Source organism: Amblyraja radiata, chromosome 1, assembly GCF_010909765.2.
Source record: "Amblyraja radiata isolate CabotCenter1 chromosome 1, sAmbRad1.1.pri, whole genome shotgun sequence".
NCBI lineage: Eukaryota > Metazoa > Chordata > Chondrichthyes > Rajiformes > Rajidae > Amblyraja > Amblyraja radiata.
This window is the reverse complement of record NC_045956.1, coordinates 100,370,285-100,390,562: the sequence shown is the minus strand read 5'-3', so window position 1 is coordinate 100,390,562 and position 20,278 is coordinate 100,370,285. Positions and strand designations below refer to the sequence as shown.

Sequence of the window (20,278 nt, the reverse complement as noted above, 5' to 3'; positions counted from 1 at the left end):
TATATTAAAATTGGGAAAACATTAATACTAAAATTTTGGAAAAATCCAACAACCCCCACAATTAAAAGTGGATTATGGAAATGTCTGAGACTTTACACTTGGAAAAAATTAGACTTGTCTTAATTGACAAATCAGAACTATTTGCTAGAATATGGTCTCCATTTATTGATTTTCTAAAAGGTTCAACACGGAAGCTGGACTGAAACTTGAATCCAGGACTGGATGAACAGCTACATTCTATAATCTATGGACCTATCTCCAAAATTGTGTTATTGGTAATTTTCTGTTTTTTTTCTTTCCCCTCTCTATTAGTTTATAGTCTCCTTTCTTTTTTTCTCTTATTTCTTTTCTTTCTATAGCTCTATCTTTCAAAAAAAAAATGTATTAAAACAAAAATAGAAGTTTTGTTTATATGTAATTGGTAAGCAAATCGTGTTTTGGTTATATGTTATGCTTCTAAAAAAAATATTATTATTAAAAAAAAATTAAATTGGTGGGAAAGCACACTGAGGAAGGCTGTCAAAGTGTACAGTGAGAGAAAGATCAGCTACAGAAATGGGCAGAGAAATTACAGATCAATTTGACTAAATGCGAGGTATTTCACCTTGAGAGGTTGAAAGTATATATATAGTTAATGGCAACAGTTAACACCATTGATGGACAGGGACCTTGGGGTGCAAAACCATAGCTTCCCGAAAATGGCAACACAAGTAGATGGTGATATAGAAAGCGTATTGTATGTTTGCCTTCATTGTTCAGGGTATAGAGTATTAAGAATCAGGAAGTCATGTTGCAATTCTATAGGACTTTGGTTAGGCTGCATTTGCAGTACTGTGTGCCGTTTTGGTCCCCTTATTACAGGAAGGATGTGGAGGCTTAATACGGGGTGCAAAATAGGTTTACTTTACTGCTGGTACACACAATTGCTGGGGAAACTCAGCGGGTGCAGCAGCATCTATGGAGCGAAGGAAATAGGCGACGTTTCGGGCCTAGATCAGAGGATATTAGGTCGGAGTGACAGGTGACTCCTTGATTCGTTTCTACTGGAGTGTGGGATGTTCAGGGGAGACCTGAGAAGCATAGAAATGATAGACAGCTAGAACCTTTACCCCCAAGGTGGAAATGTCAAAGACTAGTGGGCATAACTGCATGGTGGGGCAGTTTAAATTAGATGTGCAAGGTGAGTTTTTTTTCTTCCACTCACGGTGGGTGCCGGGAACGCTCCCGGGGCGTGGTGGAGGCAGATATGATAGTGGCATTTAAGAGGCTTTTGGATAGCAGTTTCACTTGTACGGCACATACATTGTGGGCTTGTTCCTGTGCTGTGTTCTATGTTCACCTCTAGGCATACAGATGGCCACCTAGCCAAAGCACATGGATTATTTTCTCATACCATAGACGGAAAGTAAATTGTATGTTTAAATTCTTAGTTTAAAGAGGTTAAGACTGAATAAGTAGTTTGAGTCTGCAGAACTTCTGGTCCATGTTATCTATGTTTCTGGCAAGTTCCAATTCAGTGCATATCCAATTTGTATTTAACAGAAAATGCATACAGTTTACACTACAGTTGGTACCTATGAAGTAGGATTGTATTTTTGTACAGCTATGCCTAATCTGACAATCTCTTTAAAACCACAAACATTCACACTGAATACTCACGAGATGGAAACTTGCTAATGTTGTTTGCCACTCGGATAAGCATCCTTGCTCCTTTCATGTGGTCCCCACGCTTCACATGAGTCTTAAAAAAAAATCACAAGTTAGTAAAAAATAACGCTGCAAACATGTCTACAATTAATTTGAGTTGTTCTTGAATCAAGCCACCACCTTTCTTAACATTCTTAATACACCTGCTTCAATAATATGAGTATTTATGCTCTTCAATTTTTGTCCACTAGAGTGCAGATGATGATTTGTTTCTGCACCAATTTTTCTCCCCCTTTCCACCAGCCCAATTTATGAGGTATTCCATAAGGTCATGAGATATTCCAAAGGATTAATAACAAAATAGCTGTTGGATTAGTTACCTATTACTCATCCCATTTATTTCCATTCATTTTTGATACTTTGATTACCTGAACAAACTGGAATGTTTTATTTACAGTGTGAAGGGGCAACTAATTACAATTAGCAGCATATTGCCACTACTTTCTCAATGGCAATTAGAGGTCACTATTAAATATTAGTCTTATCCGGAACATCCTTTTAGGAAAAAGTCAATGGACAGTTGCTGAATGCCTTTTGTACCCACCGCAGATCAGGTGTAAGTGCATGAGACACAACAATGGCCATTTGAGACAGCAATGTGGACAAATGGATATTTTCAAATCAACACCATTTAGTAAATATGCAATACCAAGGTCATCAGGCATAAAATCATCCATACTTTTATAACATAAACCATGGCTGGTTTCCTACCTTCACCAGGATGTAGCTGTGCAGAATCATAAGGTTTGTTACCATTTCTGAAGGGATTTTGATCTTCTGTGCTTTGAGCTCGGTGTACATGCTAAAAAGCACATCGTGTGCATTCCTATAGTTTCCTGGAGCAAAGGAAATCATGCGGTAAATCTAATTATCTTTTACAATACAATACAAATGTATTCATCACCAGCACCAAAGTACCATCTAAGGTACAATGAAATGAATTTGCCATGCAGCGATACAATTGAAAAAAAGGAACTCACAAAACACAATAGAATTTAACACAAACATCCACCACAACATTCTTCACTGTGGTGGAAGGCAACAAAGTTCAGTCAGTCCTCCTCCTTTGTTCATCTGCGATCGGGCCATGAACCCTCCATAGTCGCCGTTATGGACGACCGGATGTACAGGCCCTCTCATCGGGATGATCGAAACTCCGACGTCGGGACAGCTGAACACACTCCGCGGCTTGGAGTGCCCGAATCGGCCACTTTCTTACCGGAGACAGCGGCTTTAGGATGTTATAGGCCACAGGTCGGCGGTCAGAGCTCTTCTCCGGTGATCCTCGGCAAGGGATCCCAGACTCCGGATGGTAAGTCCCACGGCTAGAAGCTCCGCAGACCACAGCCCCATGATGCCAAAGTCACCAGGCCAGCGATCAGAGCACTCCTTTCTGGCGACCCCAGACAAGGGCCCACCCCACTCCGCGATGGAAAAGTCCATGCTGCGCCCACTGCTGAAGCTCTGGGCCCAACACCGGGAAAGGCCGCTCCAATCCAAGCTGTTAGGCTGTGAGATGGGAGGCTGAGAAGCGACATGGACAAAGTCGCCTCTCCAACGAGGAAATTACTGAAAAACGGTTTCCCCCATTTCTCCCCTACCACCCCCCACAAGACATACCGAGAGACACCAAAACAAACACTTGGACATATTAAAAAAAAAAAAAAAGTCAAAATAACGAACACGCTGTGGGCAGGGCAGCCGACTCGCAGCGCCCTCAACCGACCATGTATATCTGCATATGCATTGTTTGGCAACTAAAGTACCACTAATGTGCATTTAACATTACCGGTCGGTTCTCCTTGGTTCTGAAAACTCATGCTTACGTTTTTTCCCTCCCAATGAGCCAATGAAAATGCCTGGTCAGCAAAGGCGATTAACTAAAATTACCTACAACTTGCTCGACTGCCTATAACTACATGACGACCCCACTACAACTGCACCTACGATTACAAAAGTATCGATTTTCGCCATGGCGACCAATGTTTGGTCGCAGAAAATTTGTGGCGACCCTACTGAGGCCGCCGACTAGTTCCCAGAATGCGGGAACTCCTCGGGACCATGAAGGAGACTCACCAGAGACCACCAGCGAACCTTTGGACACCATATGGCGATCATGTGGTGAGCGCAGAGTCTCCTGCACTCGACTAAAAAGTCGCCTAAGTGGGACAGGCCCTATAAGGTTTCCTGTCAAAAGTTTAAAAATAAAAGCAGGCTTCCTCATATTCTTCTCTAGTTCATGTCATGTGATAGGAGCAGAATTAGACCATCAAGTCTACTCCGCCATTCAATCATGGCTGATCTTTCGCTCCCTGCTAACCTCATTCTCCTGCTTTCTCCCCATAACCTCTGACACCCGTATTAATCAAGAATCTATATATCTCTGCCATATCCACTGACTTGGCCTCTATTCTTGGCAAAGAATTCCACAGATTCTCCACCCTCATCTCCTTCCTAAAATAATGTCCTTTAATTCTGAGGATATGACCTCTAGTCCTAAACTCTCCCACTAGTGGAAACATCCTCTCCACATCCACTCAATCCAAGCCTTTCATTCTTCTTTTAGATATTCATACCTGCACATTGTTCTTCTCTAGCAATGATTATGGCTGTTCTTGCTGCTTCCCGATAGTGCTTTAATGCCATATATAGGCGGAAAAGATATTTTGCATCCTGTATTGGGAGAATTTTTAGGGATTGTGAATGGGATGAAAGACGCAATTTGCTTAAAATGCATTTTTATTTCACTTTAACTGCATACAAAAGTCTTATAAAACCCATTTCTGATGTTTGATTTTTTTTTTGTCTGCATTTCTATGAAAATGCTACAAGAACATTTGGTGGAAAATCAGCATCTTGCCCCACCCCTTTCTCTGAAGCCTGATATCATATCTATCTATCTATATACTTTTAAAACTGTGTGTGTGTGTGTGTATGTCATTTTTTTGCCCTTTGTCATTTTTTTGCCCTTTGATTCGTTATTCTGCCAAAACCACACGCAAAAACGCCGAGATTTTTACCATTTCGCTAGCCATTTCACTTACATTCGCTCATCCACTCATCATCAAAGTTCGTCATTTTTCTGCACACATTTTTAATAAAATCCTTCCCCCCCCCCCCCCCACCACTCACTCATTTTATCGCCTCCTGCTGGCCAGCGACCATAACGGCTGCTGCCGCCCGGCTCTCCTCCAACAACGCCGGCATTTTTCCCATTTCGCTAGCGATTTCACTTCCTCCACTCTCCCCCCGGCCCAGCTCCGTCACGCTGGCCGAAACCAAAGATCGCCTGCTCACCCCGCTGCTTTTCGCCATCCTCGCTGGCTTGCACTTTCCGAAAATCCCGCGCGTTAACGGCCCGTCGGCCCGCAGGCGCATTGAGGGCGTACACAGCGTCTCGACGGGCGTACGCAGCGTCTGGACGTCATACGCAGCGTCTTGACGGCGTACGCCTAGCGCGTTGCGTTGCGTCATGACGTCATGCCACCCCCCCTTGCAACCGCGCGTTGCGGGAACAGACCCAACAGGTCTGCACTTGGTCTAGTATACTTTTAAAACTGTGTGTGTGTGTGTGCGTCATTTTGCATGTCAAACGTATTTCCTCGAAAACCAGACGCAAAAATGCGGAGATTTTTACATATTCCGGTAGGGATTTAATTTATGATTTCAGAAATCCACTCCTCTAGATTTCGTCAATTATTTCCCCAGATTTTGAATAAAATTGTTCACAAAACGTCAAAATATTTTAAAATCAAACTGCTGCATGAGTCACAGTGCCACCTCACAGACGTCCAATCACAATGGATTCAAGCAGTGCGGAGGGCACGTGGGCTGCACAGAGCTTCCCGTGTTACAAGCGCTGCAGTTGAAAGGCACGGAGAATTATGCCTACCTAAGAGATCGATCTCCTAGATAGGCATAATTCTCTCATGCCTTTAATATTTATATTTAGTAATTACTATGTTATAATTTTAGTCAGGGTAGGCAGTGCCTACCTTGCCTACCCTGGCGGCACGTGCCTGGTCAGTGGATAGGGCGGCTATGGGGTAAAAGGAGAAAAATAATAATATTAATATATCAAGGGGGGTAGTAAGCGTGTGTGCGGGAGGGTAGTTAGTGTGTGTGACGCCGCATGCCGCCCCCCCCCACCCCCGCAACCACACGTTGGGGGAACAGACCTAATGGGTCTGCACTTGGTCAAGTATCTATTAAAACTCTGTGTGTGTGGGTGCATGTCATTTTGCCTTTGAAATGTATTTCCTCAAAAACCAGATGCAAAAACACAGAGAATTTTACATAGATTTCAGAAATCCACTCCTCTCTAGATTTGGCTCTCTATTTCCCCAGATTTTGAATACAATTGTTCACAAAACATCAAAAAAAAAATTAATCAAACTGCTGCATTAGTCACAGTGCCACCTCACAGATGTCCAATCAAAATGGATCTCATTTACATATATGACATCACAATGGGACAGGTGTGGGAGATTGGAACCTTCACATGGTCCCACTAAAACCAACCTGCTGCATGAGTCACAGTGCCATCTCACAGATGTACAATCACATCACAATGGGACAGGGGTGGGAAATCTATCCCACTCCCTGACATTTAAAAAAATATCAAGGTTACCCAGCTGCTGACCTCACAATGCCTTTGCACCTGGCCCAACTGCCCCCCGACAGTTTAAAAAAAACCCATTTGCTGTCTTCATTGACAGGTTAGATCGGACCCGCTGTGTGTGTGTGTGGGGGGGTCCTCCCCTGAATTCCATAGAGCTGCCGACAGCTTTCGTGCATGAGACGCGGACGCTTCATTTCCAGAACATTCTGAACGCATGACGCACGGTTGCATTTCGCTCTCTGTCTCTCCTCCTCTCTCTCTCTCCTCCTCTCTCTCTCTCCCCATCTCTCTCTCTCCCCTCTCTCTCTCTCCCCCCACTCCTCTCCCCCACCCCCCTTGCCCTCCCCACCCTCTCTCCCCTAAACCCCCTCCCCCCCCCTCCACCCCTACCCCCTTCCCTCCTCCCCATCCCCTCCCTCCCCCTCCCTTCCCCCCACCTCTCCCCCTCCCTTGCCCCCTCTCTCTCCTCCCATCTCACTCACCCCTCCTCCCCCACCCTCCCCCCCTCACCCACCCTCCCTCTCCTCCTCCTTTCCACCCCCTCTCCCTCTGTCTCTTGCCCTTCTGTCTCTGCCCCTTTCTCTGTCTCTCCCCATTCTCTTTACACAGAGAGTGGTGAATCTGTGGAATTCTCTGCCACAGAAGGTAGTTGAGGCCAGTTCATTGGCTATATTTAAGAGGGAGTTAGATGTGGCCCTTGTGGCTAAAGGGATCAGGGGGTATGGAGAGAGGGCAGGGATGGGATACTGAGTTGGATGATCAGCCATGATCATATCAAATGGCGGTGCAGGCTCGAAGGGCCGAATGGCCTACTCCTGCACCTATTTTCTATGTTTCTCTCTGTCCTCACTCTCTACCACCCCCCCCTCCCTCTCTAGACGCGCCTGCGAGTTGGGGGCTATGCGTCAATGGATAGGACGGTTATGGGGTAAAAGGAGCAACTTAATAATATTAATATATCAAGGGGGGTAGTTAGCGTGTGTGCGGGGGAGGGGGTAGTTAGTGTGTGTGACGCAGCATGCCACCCCCCCCCACCCCCAGCCTCCCCTCTCCCCCGCAACCACATGTTGGGGGAACAGATCCAACGGGTCTGCCCTTGGTCTAGTCACATCTAAAATTGGTGGATCAAATACACAATTTATTTTTGAATTTTAATAAAAACAATTCCAACAAGAATCCAGATTCTGACTTTCTGTCTTGATCAGAAAGCTGAACCAGAATCACCATATCTTTAGTGAATTACAAACATAATAAAAAAATAATTGATCTTATTGACCACAATTCTTTTCCCTAGAAAATGATTGGTATCTGAAACACATGCATTGGAAATAATAAAATTAATAGCTGTCCAATTAAATCGCCTATTGAAATTAAAAATAAATTAGCGTTGTAACAACTTAGTAGGTACTATATGGAAGTAGTGTCATATGAGACGAGATAATTTTTTCAATTTTGAATATTATATTAAATATGCAAAATGTAGCATGCAAACAAAATAAATAGCATATATAATAGCGGATCAAACTAATTACCTTGGGCATTCCATCTCCTTCACCCATCAGGTAATCTATCAGCTGATTGGTTAGAACTTCATCCTTGGCTTGTCCAACCTTGGAAACACCAAACAAACTTTGATTAAAAGCATTCCATTGACCTCTTCATTATTACAAAAGTACTCTACATAACTCAGAAACACACGTAAACTCTCAACAAGTTACCACCATATGGTCCTTTTAGATGCAGAGAGAATTAATAATAAAACTTCTATACAATAAGCAGAAATATTTTATTTTATTCTTGGAAAAGTTTCAGCTTTGTACACATTTCCGTTTGTTTATAGTAGTAAGAAACACGAATAAAATTACTGCAGAATGAAATATCATTCTCATGAAAAAATTGCTGACTACTTAAGGAGTAGAGAACACATCAATAGAATATTTGCTCATTCTCCAATGTCTGGTTTGGTACATATTGCCTGGCAAACAATTGGACATGCCTAAGTATAATATTGAAGAGTTACTTTTTGCATAGTCGGAAACGTTAGACTTAGTTACATTTATCATTCAGAAACTAAATACTTGCTGATATGTGACAACATTTATATTTGATGGGAACAGATGGATTGTCTGCCCACTTCAAACAGGGAGCAGCAAATTCAATAAGGATAGACATCTATATTTTCCATACTGTGGAATGAGTTTGTCAAAGTACTGATGTAGCAAATCAAATTTCTTAAGATTGGGAAAAGGCAATTAATTACTAGGAAATGCAACTTTTCAAGAAGTCTTAATAATTGTAGGTTATGTTCTCGTCCGCAACGGAGGAACTTGAGATGTGAGGTGTCCAGGGAAGTATAGAGAAATCGTATTGGTGGAGAAAGCAAAGGTGAAGACGTGTATCATCAGTACTCAAGTTGGTTCAAGATATGTTTATTAAGGATCGAGTTTTTTATTCTGGTAAGTTAAACGAAAGTTAAATCATCTGCAGTTCCTTCCTACATAAGTTAAATGAAGGCATGGATAACCTTGTTTCTGGTTACCTAAAAACAGTATTAATCCAGTAATTGCTAGTTAATGTTAATACAAGAATCTATTTATCTTTTCCCTTCTATGATGAAATTAACTTTATAATTAAATTAAAAATTGCTGTGTTCCTTAACAATGCAAATGAATAATCTTTTCTACAATTGACAAATAATGGTTCTTACTGCTTCGATAGCCATCTCAATGGCTTGGCCATCTTCACACACTGGACATTTCAAGAAGTGCTTCAATGCCTATTGTACAAAATTTAACAGAATAGAGTCAGATGTTTCAATTAATGCTTTAAATATTTGAGGCAAAACCAAACACTTGTATTTATATGACATCTTTCAGGTACTAAAATTAGTTTTAGGTATAGAATTCTCCGAAGTGTTTACTCATAATTTGTTTCAGTCTTCTGTGTAGCATCATCTACTGCTTCATGAATTCAAATGAGTGAAACATCACTCCCATTTACAAATTAATACATTAACGCTCAAGCTTTCACAATGAATTGGACATTCAGGTTAAATATACAATTGAAGCATGACTAATTGATCAGTATGTTTCTTGTACTATTCAACAGTGGTATAATATGTCATCATACAGTGCTATGTAAGGATTTTTATTTCTATTAATTTTGAGTTAGCTTAGAATGAATCCCAATTCAGCGTTTTAGACTATTTTTCTAATCGTAGCGTTTTTCAGGGCTAAAGGGCGATAGCAGGCTGTGTATGCCACTTATAATTTCATATACCTAAATCAAGACATCCCTCGGCTTCCTTTGATCCAGGGAAAACAAACCCAGCCTATTCAATCTCATCCCATAATTAAAGTCCTCCAATCCAGGCAATATCCCAGTGAAACCCTACTGCACTATCACCAGCACAACCACATCTTTCTTTCGTGTGGCAACCAGAGCTGCACACGATATTCTAAGCGTAGTCTCAATGTTTCTTTGTGAAGTCGCAATGCAACATCCCTATTTTTTATATTCGATGCCCAATACGAATGGCAAGCCATATGTCTTCTTCACCACCCTATCTACTGTTTTTCCATTTTCAGATAACTTGAACCTCCACTTCTCTTTGTTCATCAACATTATTCAATGCCCCACCATTTACAGTTTATGTCCTGCTCCTACTTGACTTCTCAAAATGCATAATCTCTCATTTGTTGGGATTAAGTTCCACCTGCTGGCATCCTGCCCTACTTTCCATCCGATATGCCCGTCTGAGAGGGCGCTGTCCTGTGCACGGCTGCCCAGCCAGCAGCTGTCTGTCTCTTCATCTTTTATTTTTAATTTTTAGTTAGTTAGTGTTTTGTTTGGAGGTCTAGACTTTATGTGGGGGGTGGGGAAGGGGGAAACTACCTTTCAGGGTCCCTACCTGGTCGGAGAGGCAGCTTTTCTCCGGGCTGCAGCTTCGACCCGTCCTCGTGGCCTACCAGCGGGCCTGGAGCGGTGTTTCCTGTCGGGGACCGCCCAGAACCTCGGCTTCGGCGGCGGCACAGCGTGGAGCGCTATCGCGGAGCGGGCGATGCCTTGCCCGGGTCGCCGCGCTGGAGCTCCGGTGAGCTGAAGACCGCCGGGATAAACATCGCGGAGCTGCGGGACTGCGGAGCGGCCAGCTGCGGGCGGCGGCGCCGAACTTTACACCGGGAGCCTGGGATCTCTAGATGAGATCGCCAGTTGTGGAGCTCCAACCGGCGCGGCCTTGTTGGCTTCGGAAGCCGCGGCCTCCAGTGCGGAAGCGGCCGTTCCAGGATTCCCAGGCCGCTGGGAGGACTCTCCCGACGCCGGAGCAACATCACCCGGCGAGAACGGCCTGGAACATCGGGCCTCCGTAGAGGCAACTGTGGAGGCCTCAATGGGCCCGACTATGGGTGAACTGGGGTTGGGGACTGGACTTTGTGCCTTCCCTCATGGTGGGAGCCATTGTGGGGGGATGTTCTTTGTTTAAGACTCTTATTGGTGTTATGTCTGTATTCTTTTTTTTGTGTGCTGCAAAATGGCAAAAAGCATTTCACTTCACTACACCTGGGTGTATGTGAATGTGACTAATAAAATACCTTTGATATGTATTCTGCTATAGCCATAGCCAACCTCCCTCACTATCTACAACACCACCACTAACGTTCGTATCTCAGCAAACTTATTAATCATACTGCTTAATACATTTAACCTTTCGTTACACATCCCGACTGTGGTTCTTTCACATGCACGAAAATTTGTATAGCATCATCTTTTTGTCTAAAAACTGAGTCAACCTCTCTGAAATGGATTGAAAACTCAATTGTAACATCTCTTGCCTACAACTGTAGCCATTTCAACCATTCTGGTCTAGAATGACAACATAAAATAAATCTTTATGTACTTACTCGGGTATACTGGCCACAAAGCATGAAGAATTTTCCAGCAAGGAAATGTTTTTTTTCTCCTTCAAAGTACAATGCAATACTCTGATAGTCCTCATTACTGGCACCAGAACCTGCAGAAAAGGAGATGCAATTTTGTGCACTGGAATCTAAACAAACGAAGCTACCTGCCATCCCTTGATGCTTTTAACTTAAAAAATATATATTCATTAAAGTACAAATATTTTAAAAAACTATGTATTTGTCTACAATGATGCATGAATGTTCACAATGTGGATCGGATCAGATTAGCCTATGGAGCAATCTTCAAAGGCCTAAATAAGATTATCTTTAGCCTAGATTAGTGAGTGTAGAGGCACAAACACCAGAGTCAGAATCCCTGCAGTAAGAATTCACCCTTCAGGAGAAAATTGGCAAGGAATCCTGGTCTCAACTGCTAGCCATCGATACAATAACTATTTCATGAAGGTAAAACAGTTGGGAGAAAACCTAGAGATGAAGAAAATAAAAAATGATCAAAGGAAAGAGAGAATCTATTCGCTACAGTTTGAAGTATTACTTTGCTACACTTGTGTTATTAATCTTTCCCTTAGACCAATTAGCATTGATTTGTGCCCTCTGATCTGCAGCCATCAGTTGGTTTGAAATAAAATTTTAATAAAGGGCCTGTCCCACTTAGGCGAGTTTTAGGCGACTGCCGGCGACTGTCATAGTCATAGCAGGTCGCCTAAAAAACGATGACTGGACCCGCCCACGACAATGTCTACGACAAGCTACAACAACCTACCACCTAGTCGACGGCAACCTACGACAACCCATTAGGACTTCTACCCACGACCACACAGGCGACAACCTATGACAGCCGATGTCAACTTGCGTCCACCTGCGAAAAGTTATGACCTTCTCGGCGACAACTGAAGACAATTCAGTCACTGGTACCTGTTGCCGGTTGACGTAGGTTGATGTAGGTAGTCGCCAATGGATTTCACCGAAGTCAGCACCGGCAACAACCTACGACAGCAGCTACATCAGGTGAAGTCAAGCTACGCTCATTGGCGTCAACCCACTGTCGCCGAATTTTTGAACATGTTGAAAATCCAGCGGCGACCAGAAAGACGCTACGAGTCTTTGGACGTCTTTGGACGACTGAGGAGACCACTCATGACAATACAGGCGACACCCTGGCGACAGCCTAATCCAAGAAAGGCTCAAGAAGTTGGAATTGATATTGCAAAAGAGCACAGACGTATTGGTTGTATTTGAAATAAGAGAGTTAGACAAGAGTAGATAAAGAAAAATTATACCTGTCTATAAATGAGTGGAGCGCCAAATGACAGATTTATGATGATTGACAAAAACCAATAGACAATGGGTGCAGGAGTAGGCCATTCGGCCCTTCGAGCCAGCACCGCCATTCAATGTGACCATGGCTGATCATCCCCAATCAGTACCCCATTCCTGCCTTCTCCCCATATCCCCTGACTGCTATTTTTAAGAGCCCTATCTAGCTCTCTCTTGAAAGCATCCAGAGAACCTGCCTCCACCACCCTCTGAGGCAGAGAATTCCACAGACTCACCACTCTCTGTGAGAAAAAGTGTTTCCTCGTCTCCGTTCTAAATGGCTTCCTCCTTATTCTTAAATTGTGGCCCCTGGTTCTGGACTCCCGCCAACATCGGGAACACGTCTCCTGCCTCTAGCGTGTCCAAACCCTTAACAATCTTATGAGATCAATGAGGTCCCCTCGCATCCTTCTAAACTCCAGAGTGTACAAGCCCAGCTGCTCCATTCTTTCAGCATATGACAGTCCCGCCATCCCGGGAATTAACCTTGTAAACCTATGATGCACTCCCTCAACAGCAAGAATGTCCTTCCTCAAATTAGGGACCAAAACTATCCAAATTAAACTTCATCTGCCATGCATCTGCCCACTTACCCAACCTGTCCAAGTCACCCTGCATTCTCATAGCATCCTCCTCACAGTTCACACTGCCACCCAGCTTTGTGTCATCTGCAATTTTGCTAATGTTACTTTGAATCCCTTCCTCCAAATCATTGATGTATATTGTAAATAGCTGCGGTCCCAGCACCGAGCCTTGCGGTACCCCACTAGTCACTGCCTGCCATTCTGAAAGGGACCCGTTAATCCCTACTCTTTGTGTTCTGTCTGCCAACCAATTTTCTATCCATGTCAGCACTCTACCCCCAATAATACCATGTGCCCTAATTTTGCCCACTAATCTCCTATGTGGAACCTTACCAAAGCCATTGGGAAAAAAAACATTTTTAAATGGGGTGATTATCACATGCAATGCATTGAATCTACTTACATCACTCTGAGAGGCAATCAATGCTTTCAAAATAATTGAATCAACACAGAACACAGAATACAGAAAGAAACAAAAATACTTCAAGGCTAAATTGAAAGTGTATGGAGTGGGACTAACTGCATTGCTGCCTCAAAGAAATTGCATGGGCTCAAGAGCCATATAACCTCATTTTGTGCTGTAATTCTTCTTTGTTTCCATACATTTCTTTGTTCTAGACAACTCTTATTCAATATGGCCACTGGGTTTAACATTATTGAAGAAACAATGTTTTGCTGAAACTCTTACTGTAAGCTGCTACAAATAAGTGTGCCAACTTTGTGCTTTGTCTGTTCCTTCTCTCCCTCATGTAGGCTTACCAATGATGTCTGCATAAATTTCCATTTGATTGTGCTGCTGTGCGAGTCGGAAGGCTTCATCATTACACTTAGACATCACCAGGAATTGAATGGCAGAGCCATAGTCACCGAGATGCAGGAAAAACCTAAACAAAAATCCTCCTTTGTTATAACACTAACTCAAGTACAACCCAATTTTTAACCTAAGGAAGCTTAAGTTTTTCTTAATGTCGGCTGAAAGTTCTAGTGTTATTATTAAGTGTTGATTATAGCAACTGGTCAACAATTGAAATCCTAAAGAAGATTAATTAGTATCTTTTGCATTCACAGGTTCCTCCTCCCACTAATTAATTTATCAATTAATTCTGATGTTAATCAATCTCGCATATGTCGGTGCAAAGAAGAATTTTAACATAGAAAGCAGGAAACCATGTGCAATGTTGTGGGATCATTTACAGTATGACTAACCGAGGAGGTGGACAGTCTAACCTCCTACCTGGTAATCTAACTGGTAAAACAGGATAGCAACTGATAATACATTTATATCCCATTAATTAATCAAGATGCTGGGAAAGCTTTGCAATAAAGCTCTAGTCTGTGTCCTCAAAGACCATATTGTTCCTACCAAGATGTATAGTGATTCTTGTAAGACTCTTGTATGATTGTTGTAAGTAGTAACTAGTGTAATGTGTCTGACTAAACTGTTTCATTTCCGAAATCTATTGGGGCACAATTATCCTAGATTTGTACATAAGTAAATAATTTTAGTTGAATAAAACAGATTGTGTACCTGGCTACCATTTTGGCTCCATCAATTGACTGGGTTTCTCGGATGATACGAACAGCTTCTTCTGGATTACTGAGATGATCCAAATGAATTCGAATTACGTTGTCCCAATCTTTGGCATTTTCATAAGCTGTTGCAGCTTCTTTATATCTAAAAGTGTACAAGAATGCAGCTCAATTATGAATTACCAAGGAAGACAACGGTTTCAGCAATGAAGACTGGATATGAAAGTATTTAACACCAAACACCAAAGGGGAGGAGGTAAGGGCACTTTTGTTCCTCCTCACTCACAAATGGCCCTGCCAGTGTATGGATTCTGTTGTTCTCTCCGTTAACCCAAAGACTTTGTTGCAGCTGGGGACACATGACATACATAGGGCGGCATAGTGGCGCTGTGGTATAGCTGCTGCCTCACGGCGTCACAGATCGGGGTTCAATCCTGACCATGGGTGCTGTCTGTGTGGAGCTAGCATGTTCTCCCTATGACCGTGGGTTTTTCCATGAGCTCTGGTTTCCTCCCGCATTCCAAAGACATACAGGTTTGTAGGTTAATTTGCTTCTGTAAATCGCTCCTAGTGTGCAGGATGCGAAAGTGGTATAACATAGAAGTAGTGCACAGGTTTAGTTTAGTTTAATTTAGAGATACAGCGCGGATACAGGCCCTTTAGCCCACCGAGTCCGCACCAACCAGCGATCCCCGCACATTAACACAAGCCTTCACACACTAGAGACTAATTAAACTTCTACCAAGTATACAAACCCAAGCCAATTAACCTACAAACCTGTACGTCTTTGGTGTGTGGGAGGAAACCGAAGATCTCGGAGAAAACCCACGTGCTCACAGGGAGAACTTCCAAACTCCGTAGAGATAGCATCCGTATTCGGGATCAAACTCGGGTCTCCGGCGCTACAAGCGCTGTAAGGCAGCAACTCTACCGCTGCGCCACTGCACAATGAGCAAAGGTTAGCGTGCACTCGGTGGGCCCAAGGGCCTGTTTCCATGTTGTATAACTAAACTAAACTAAATTACATGGCCAAAGAATTACATAGAAATCTTGTTGAAATGGAGGTGCACAGTTCCTTAAACGTTTTAACAACCAGCCCACCTTTTGATTACAGGTTAATAGCGCAACTCCTAACCAGCCTCTTCAGACATTATGCAGTGTAATTAGGTACAATGTAAATATTTAAATGGTATTTCTAACTTGATTCATGAAATAAAGGAACAACCTGGATATCAACAGACTTCCATTTGATTCACTGCTCACATTAAAATGTAACTGATAACCAGCAATATAATTTGGGAATGTGGAACCTGCAATATAACATCATTATGTCCAATATGTTAGATTAAAATTGCATACTCCATGAAGAGTCAAGTAAATTGCTCATTAGGAAGTTTAACAGGCAATTAGATTATGAAGATAAATTCCAGAAACTTGACCCATATTTCGTTGAACTCAGGAGGCAGAGAGGTGATCTCAAATCAGAGGTTTACGCTACAGAAGGAGGCTGCACAACCCACGGTGTCCATGCCAAGCAAGATGTTAAAACTAATGGAGGGATCCGATGTTAAATGAACAAAATTGTCTCCCCACCTCCAATATTCTGCCATCCCATATGACAGTAACCAATGTTTTCTATGAGAACAAGCCACTCAAGTTACATTGTAAGAACAGTTAAAATATGGACTGTATTTCTTGAACAGGATGCAGATGCTGAGTTAACTGAAATGTTAAATTCATTAATATAATATTACTTTAGGCAAGGGTATCAAGAAATATGAACCAAAGGCTGACAAACTGAGATAAAGATTAATTTTGATATGACTGAAGCTTGAACAGCCTTGAAGGACTTGCAGGTCTATATGTGTTCCTAGATATCTTTTACCTACTGCAATTATATTTCAGTTGTTCATGACAGTACCTGCCATCAGCTTCTTTAGCTTTTGCATACTGTAGATGTATCTTAGGAGATGATACATGAGGCAGAAGCTCACCAACCTTTGCCCTGTGTAAAAAAAAAAAAAAAAATCAAAATATCTGTACCGTAAATATCGTAAATGTTTTCTTCGAAGAAACATGCAAGACCAAAGTTACACAAGTCAATTTTGAAATAAGATAATATATTTTTAAACAATCTATTGTATTTTTACCTCAGTCTATTTCAGGAACTGACAACTGGACTTGGCTCATTTGCTAGAGTACACCATCCTGCAGCTGATTGTGTCCACCATCCTTCCGAATAGTACCGATTTCCTTCTTAACTAAAACTCTAACCGTTCATACCATACCGCCCCCTCAATTTGTACTTGTTATCTACTAATCAAGTTCCTTCTCTAACTTTATAAAATAATTTTAAAAAACAATGGCTCAGTGTTCATTTCTGGCTTATGGAACAATTTATAGGCCATTTTCTTTACAACATGTATTTTACAAAATTTGTCAAGCATCCATCGGTATCATCGCTGCAGTTGGGCTATTTTGAGCAATAGGAGGTAAAGTCACTGGGAACAAACATTTTGGGAAAAGATTTTGCACTGTTAAGATCACTAATCCACTGAATAAATAATAGCTCACTTCTTTTCCCTCTGGTTCTCCCTATACATGAACTAATCAAGTTAAAGATCCCCAACAACGTGGGTGATAAAATTCTACAATTATTGTTTTTTTAGTCAAGAACCACGGAATGTATAGCAGCAACTTCGGGACTTCTCCCTTCTTGCCAGGAGATTGCTATCTATTGAGGAGACTATATCTCCTCAGTCCAGCATAGGTAGAGTATGTGCTATTATCATACTAGTTAGCTTGCATTCTTCTTTGCTGTTATGAAATGGAATAAAAATTTCATAAATGGAATAAAAAAAGGTAATTGACCCAAAATATTAACTGGTTTCCATTTCCACAGATGCTGTTAGACTGGCTGAATTTGCCTTGCATTTCCGTTTCTGCTTATTTTCCCCTTTACAGTATAAGACATGTTTGAGTTAGTAATTCATCACTTATTTTAAAGTGAACTGTAATATATCTGTGATAATTTTCTTACCAATTTTTACAACGGATGTAAACAGATGCAGCCTTCTCATAATACTGTCCTTTTTCATATAGTTGCGCAGCCTCGGAGAATTGCTGCGAGAAAGCGAAATAATGTTATATTGTGAAAAACACTTATAGAGTGATGGTTCTGGATTTCTATTCAATCTGCATTACAATTTCATTTAGATCTGCATTATTAACAGGGAACGATAGTGCACAAGGACAGGAATTTCCTGTTACAGAAATTGGGATAATCCAGGGAATCATATTGACTTTATTGTACAGTTTACGGAGATCCATTTCAAATTCTGTAGCTGGCTTATTGAGTTTTTATTGAAAGAAATTTTGATTTACCATGTCAAATTCAAAGGATGCAAAGGGGGTGAAGCTCAAAAGAACTGCAAGCTGGTTTAAAGTTGAATGGCTTAACTAAATAGTAAAAACTGCTACACCTAAAGCTCATGAGGTCATATATTTGCACAAGAATTCAGTGCGCACATGCATTTGTAACAGCATAAAAAATTGCACAATACAAGATTTCTGCGCACACGAACTACTAAAAATTAGAGGGAACATTGCTTGGATTATGTGATCTATCGTAATAGGGAAGCTATTGTTGAAGATTCTTCGGGATAGAATTTACTCACATTAGTAAGAGAATGGATAGATTAGGGACAATTAGCTTGGCTTTGCATGGGGCAGGGCATGTCTTTCTGACAATTGAGATTTTGGAAGAGGTGGCATATGCGATTGATAAAGGTAGGACAGTGGGTATTGTCTACATGGACCACCATGTATAAGATTCAATAAGGTCTCTGATGGTAGCCTGATCCAGAAGATTAAGATTCATTGGATGCATGGTGATTTGGTAGCTTGGATTCAGATTTGGCTCACCAATACAAGAGGTTAGGAGTGGCAGGGAGTCATTCTGGCTGGAGGTTTGTGACCAGTGGTGTTCAGTAGGGAGCTGTGCTTTGACCTCAGTTGTTTGTGATATATATAAAAGATATATATATAAAAGCTGCATCGCCACTTCCTGACATTTGTATTCAATGCCCTTCGCAGTGAAGATAGGCATATCATATGAGCTATGAACTTGGATTCCAAGATCCCTCTGCACAACATGGTCTGAACAAGGTTCCTGACCTGAAACATCACCCATCCTTTTCCTCCAGAGATGCTGCCTGACCCACTGAGTTACTCCAACACTTTGGTATAAACCAGCATCCATAGCTCTTTGTTTCTACAGAATACAATTAATGGCAAGTCCCTTAACAGCATTGACGTGCAGAGGGATCTTGGAATCATAGCTCACTAAAGGTGGCAACACAAGTAGATAGGGTGGTAAACAAGGCATGTGATATGCCTGCTTTCATTGCATAGGGCATTGAATACAACAGTCAGGAAGTCATGATGCTGCTCTATAGGACATTGGTTAGGCCGCATTTGGAATATTATGTGCAGTTCTGGTCGTCCCATTACAGGAAGGATGTGGAGTCTTTGGAGGGGGTGCAAAGGAAGTTTACCAGAATGCGGCCCTGGATTAGAGGCTATCAGCTACAGGGAGAGTTTGGATAGATTTGGATTGTTTTCTCTGGACGCCAATAAACGAAACCATATCATCAAGAATACCAAATGTCCTTTTGAGCTACTTGAGTGTAATGACAATTTTGCTAATGTTTGTAGTTATCCAAGAACTGACTTATCAATAGATCTTTTCATACCTTCATGCTCTCTAGAAGAGCACCACAGTCTTTTTTCAAAACTCTGCTGTTGTGTCTGATGGCCTGGTTGACTCCACGTCGAATATCACCCATGCGTATTGACATTCTTGCAATTCCAGCTGAACAATTTTCGTCATGGTCGAGGTACTATGCAGAAAAGAAGAAACCAGCAAATAATAATTAGCATGGAGAAGGTCTGTTAGATAGGCATACAATGAAGAAGAAATGTGTTGATGGGCAGAATGATAACCACCATTTGAGTTTGGGAGAACGGGCAGAAAACATCACAGACAGTGACAAGGCGGCAGGATTGCAAAGAGGAAGCAAGTATTTTTAGAAATACGGGTGCAATCAATACATTTACAATTAATTTCAAAGAGACACATTGTGGAAACAGGCTTTTCTGCCCACCAAGTCTGCGTCGACCATAATCACCCTTACATTAGTTCTATCCTACACACTAAGAAAAATTTACAGAAGCCAATTAACCTACAAACCAGCGCGTCTTTGGAATGTGGGAGTGACACCAGAGCAATTATTCATATCAATTATTCCACAACATGGAATTCTGTGAGAAAAAGAATAGGACGAATCCCAGGTTGACTGTTACAAATAAAACAGGTTATATTAAGATTACTATTTGAATTAATTTACACTACCATTTTTAACCACCTTTCCCGTGAGTTTTTTTCTATACATTGACTAATCGTTTACTGAAGTATTCCACCTCTGGCTTAGTTTTGAAATGATTTCCCTTTCACCATCTCTGGTTCTACCATTCCAGACAAGATAAAATAATTCTTCTACATCCTATGATTCTATAATTTTGAACATAGTTAAACA

At 41.8% G+C, this 20,278-nt stretch overlaps 1 protein-coding gene across 3 annotated transcripts in view; it reads right to left on the bottom strand.

Moving 5' to 3' along the window:
* wdr19 (WD repeat domain 19) overlaps nt 1-20,278 on the bottom strand; it is an 80,427-nt gene that overhangs the window by 10,726 nt on the left and 49,423 nt on the right. For 2 of the 3 annotated variants that reach the window (XM_033027100.1, XM_033027108.1), the window contains exons 22-32: nt 19,436-19,582; nt 17,722-17,804; nt 16,603-16,686; nt 14,680-14,826; nt 13,911-14,035; nt 11,230-11,339; nt 9,036-9,104; nt 7,861-7,938; nt 4,284-4,380; nt 2,419-2,543; nt 1,660-1,741 (exon numbers count right to left, since the gene is read on the bottom strand). In XM_033027100.1, the coding sequence (XP_032882991.1) occupies nt 1,660-1,741; nt 2,419-2,543; nt 4,284-4,380; nt 7,861-7,938; nt 9,036-9,104; nt 11,230-11,339; nt 13,911-14,035; nt 14,680-14,826; nt 16,603-16,686; nt 17,722-17,804; nt 19,436-19,582 (1,147 nt within the window). The remainder of the gene's footprint in view (nt 1-1,659; nt 1,742-2,418; nt 2,544-4,283; nt 4,381-7,860; nt 7,939-9,035; nt 9,105-11,229; nt 11,340-13,910; nt 14,036-14,679; nt 14,827-16,602; nt 16,687-17,721; nt 17,805-19,435; nt 19,583-20,278) is intronic. The other variant, XR_004413083.1, reaches the window with a different exon arrangement.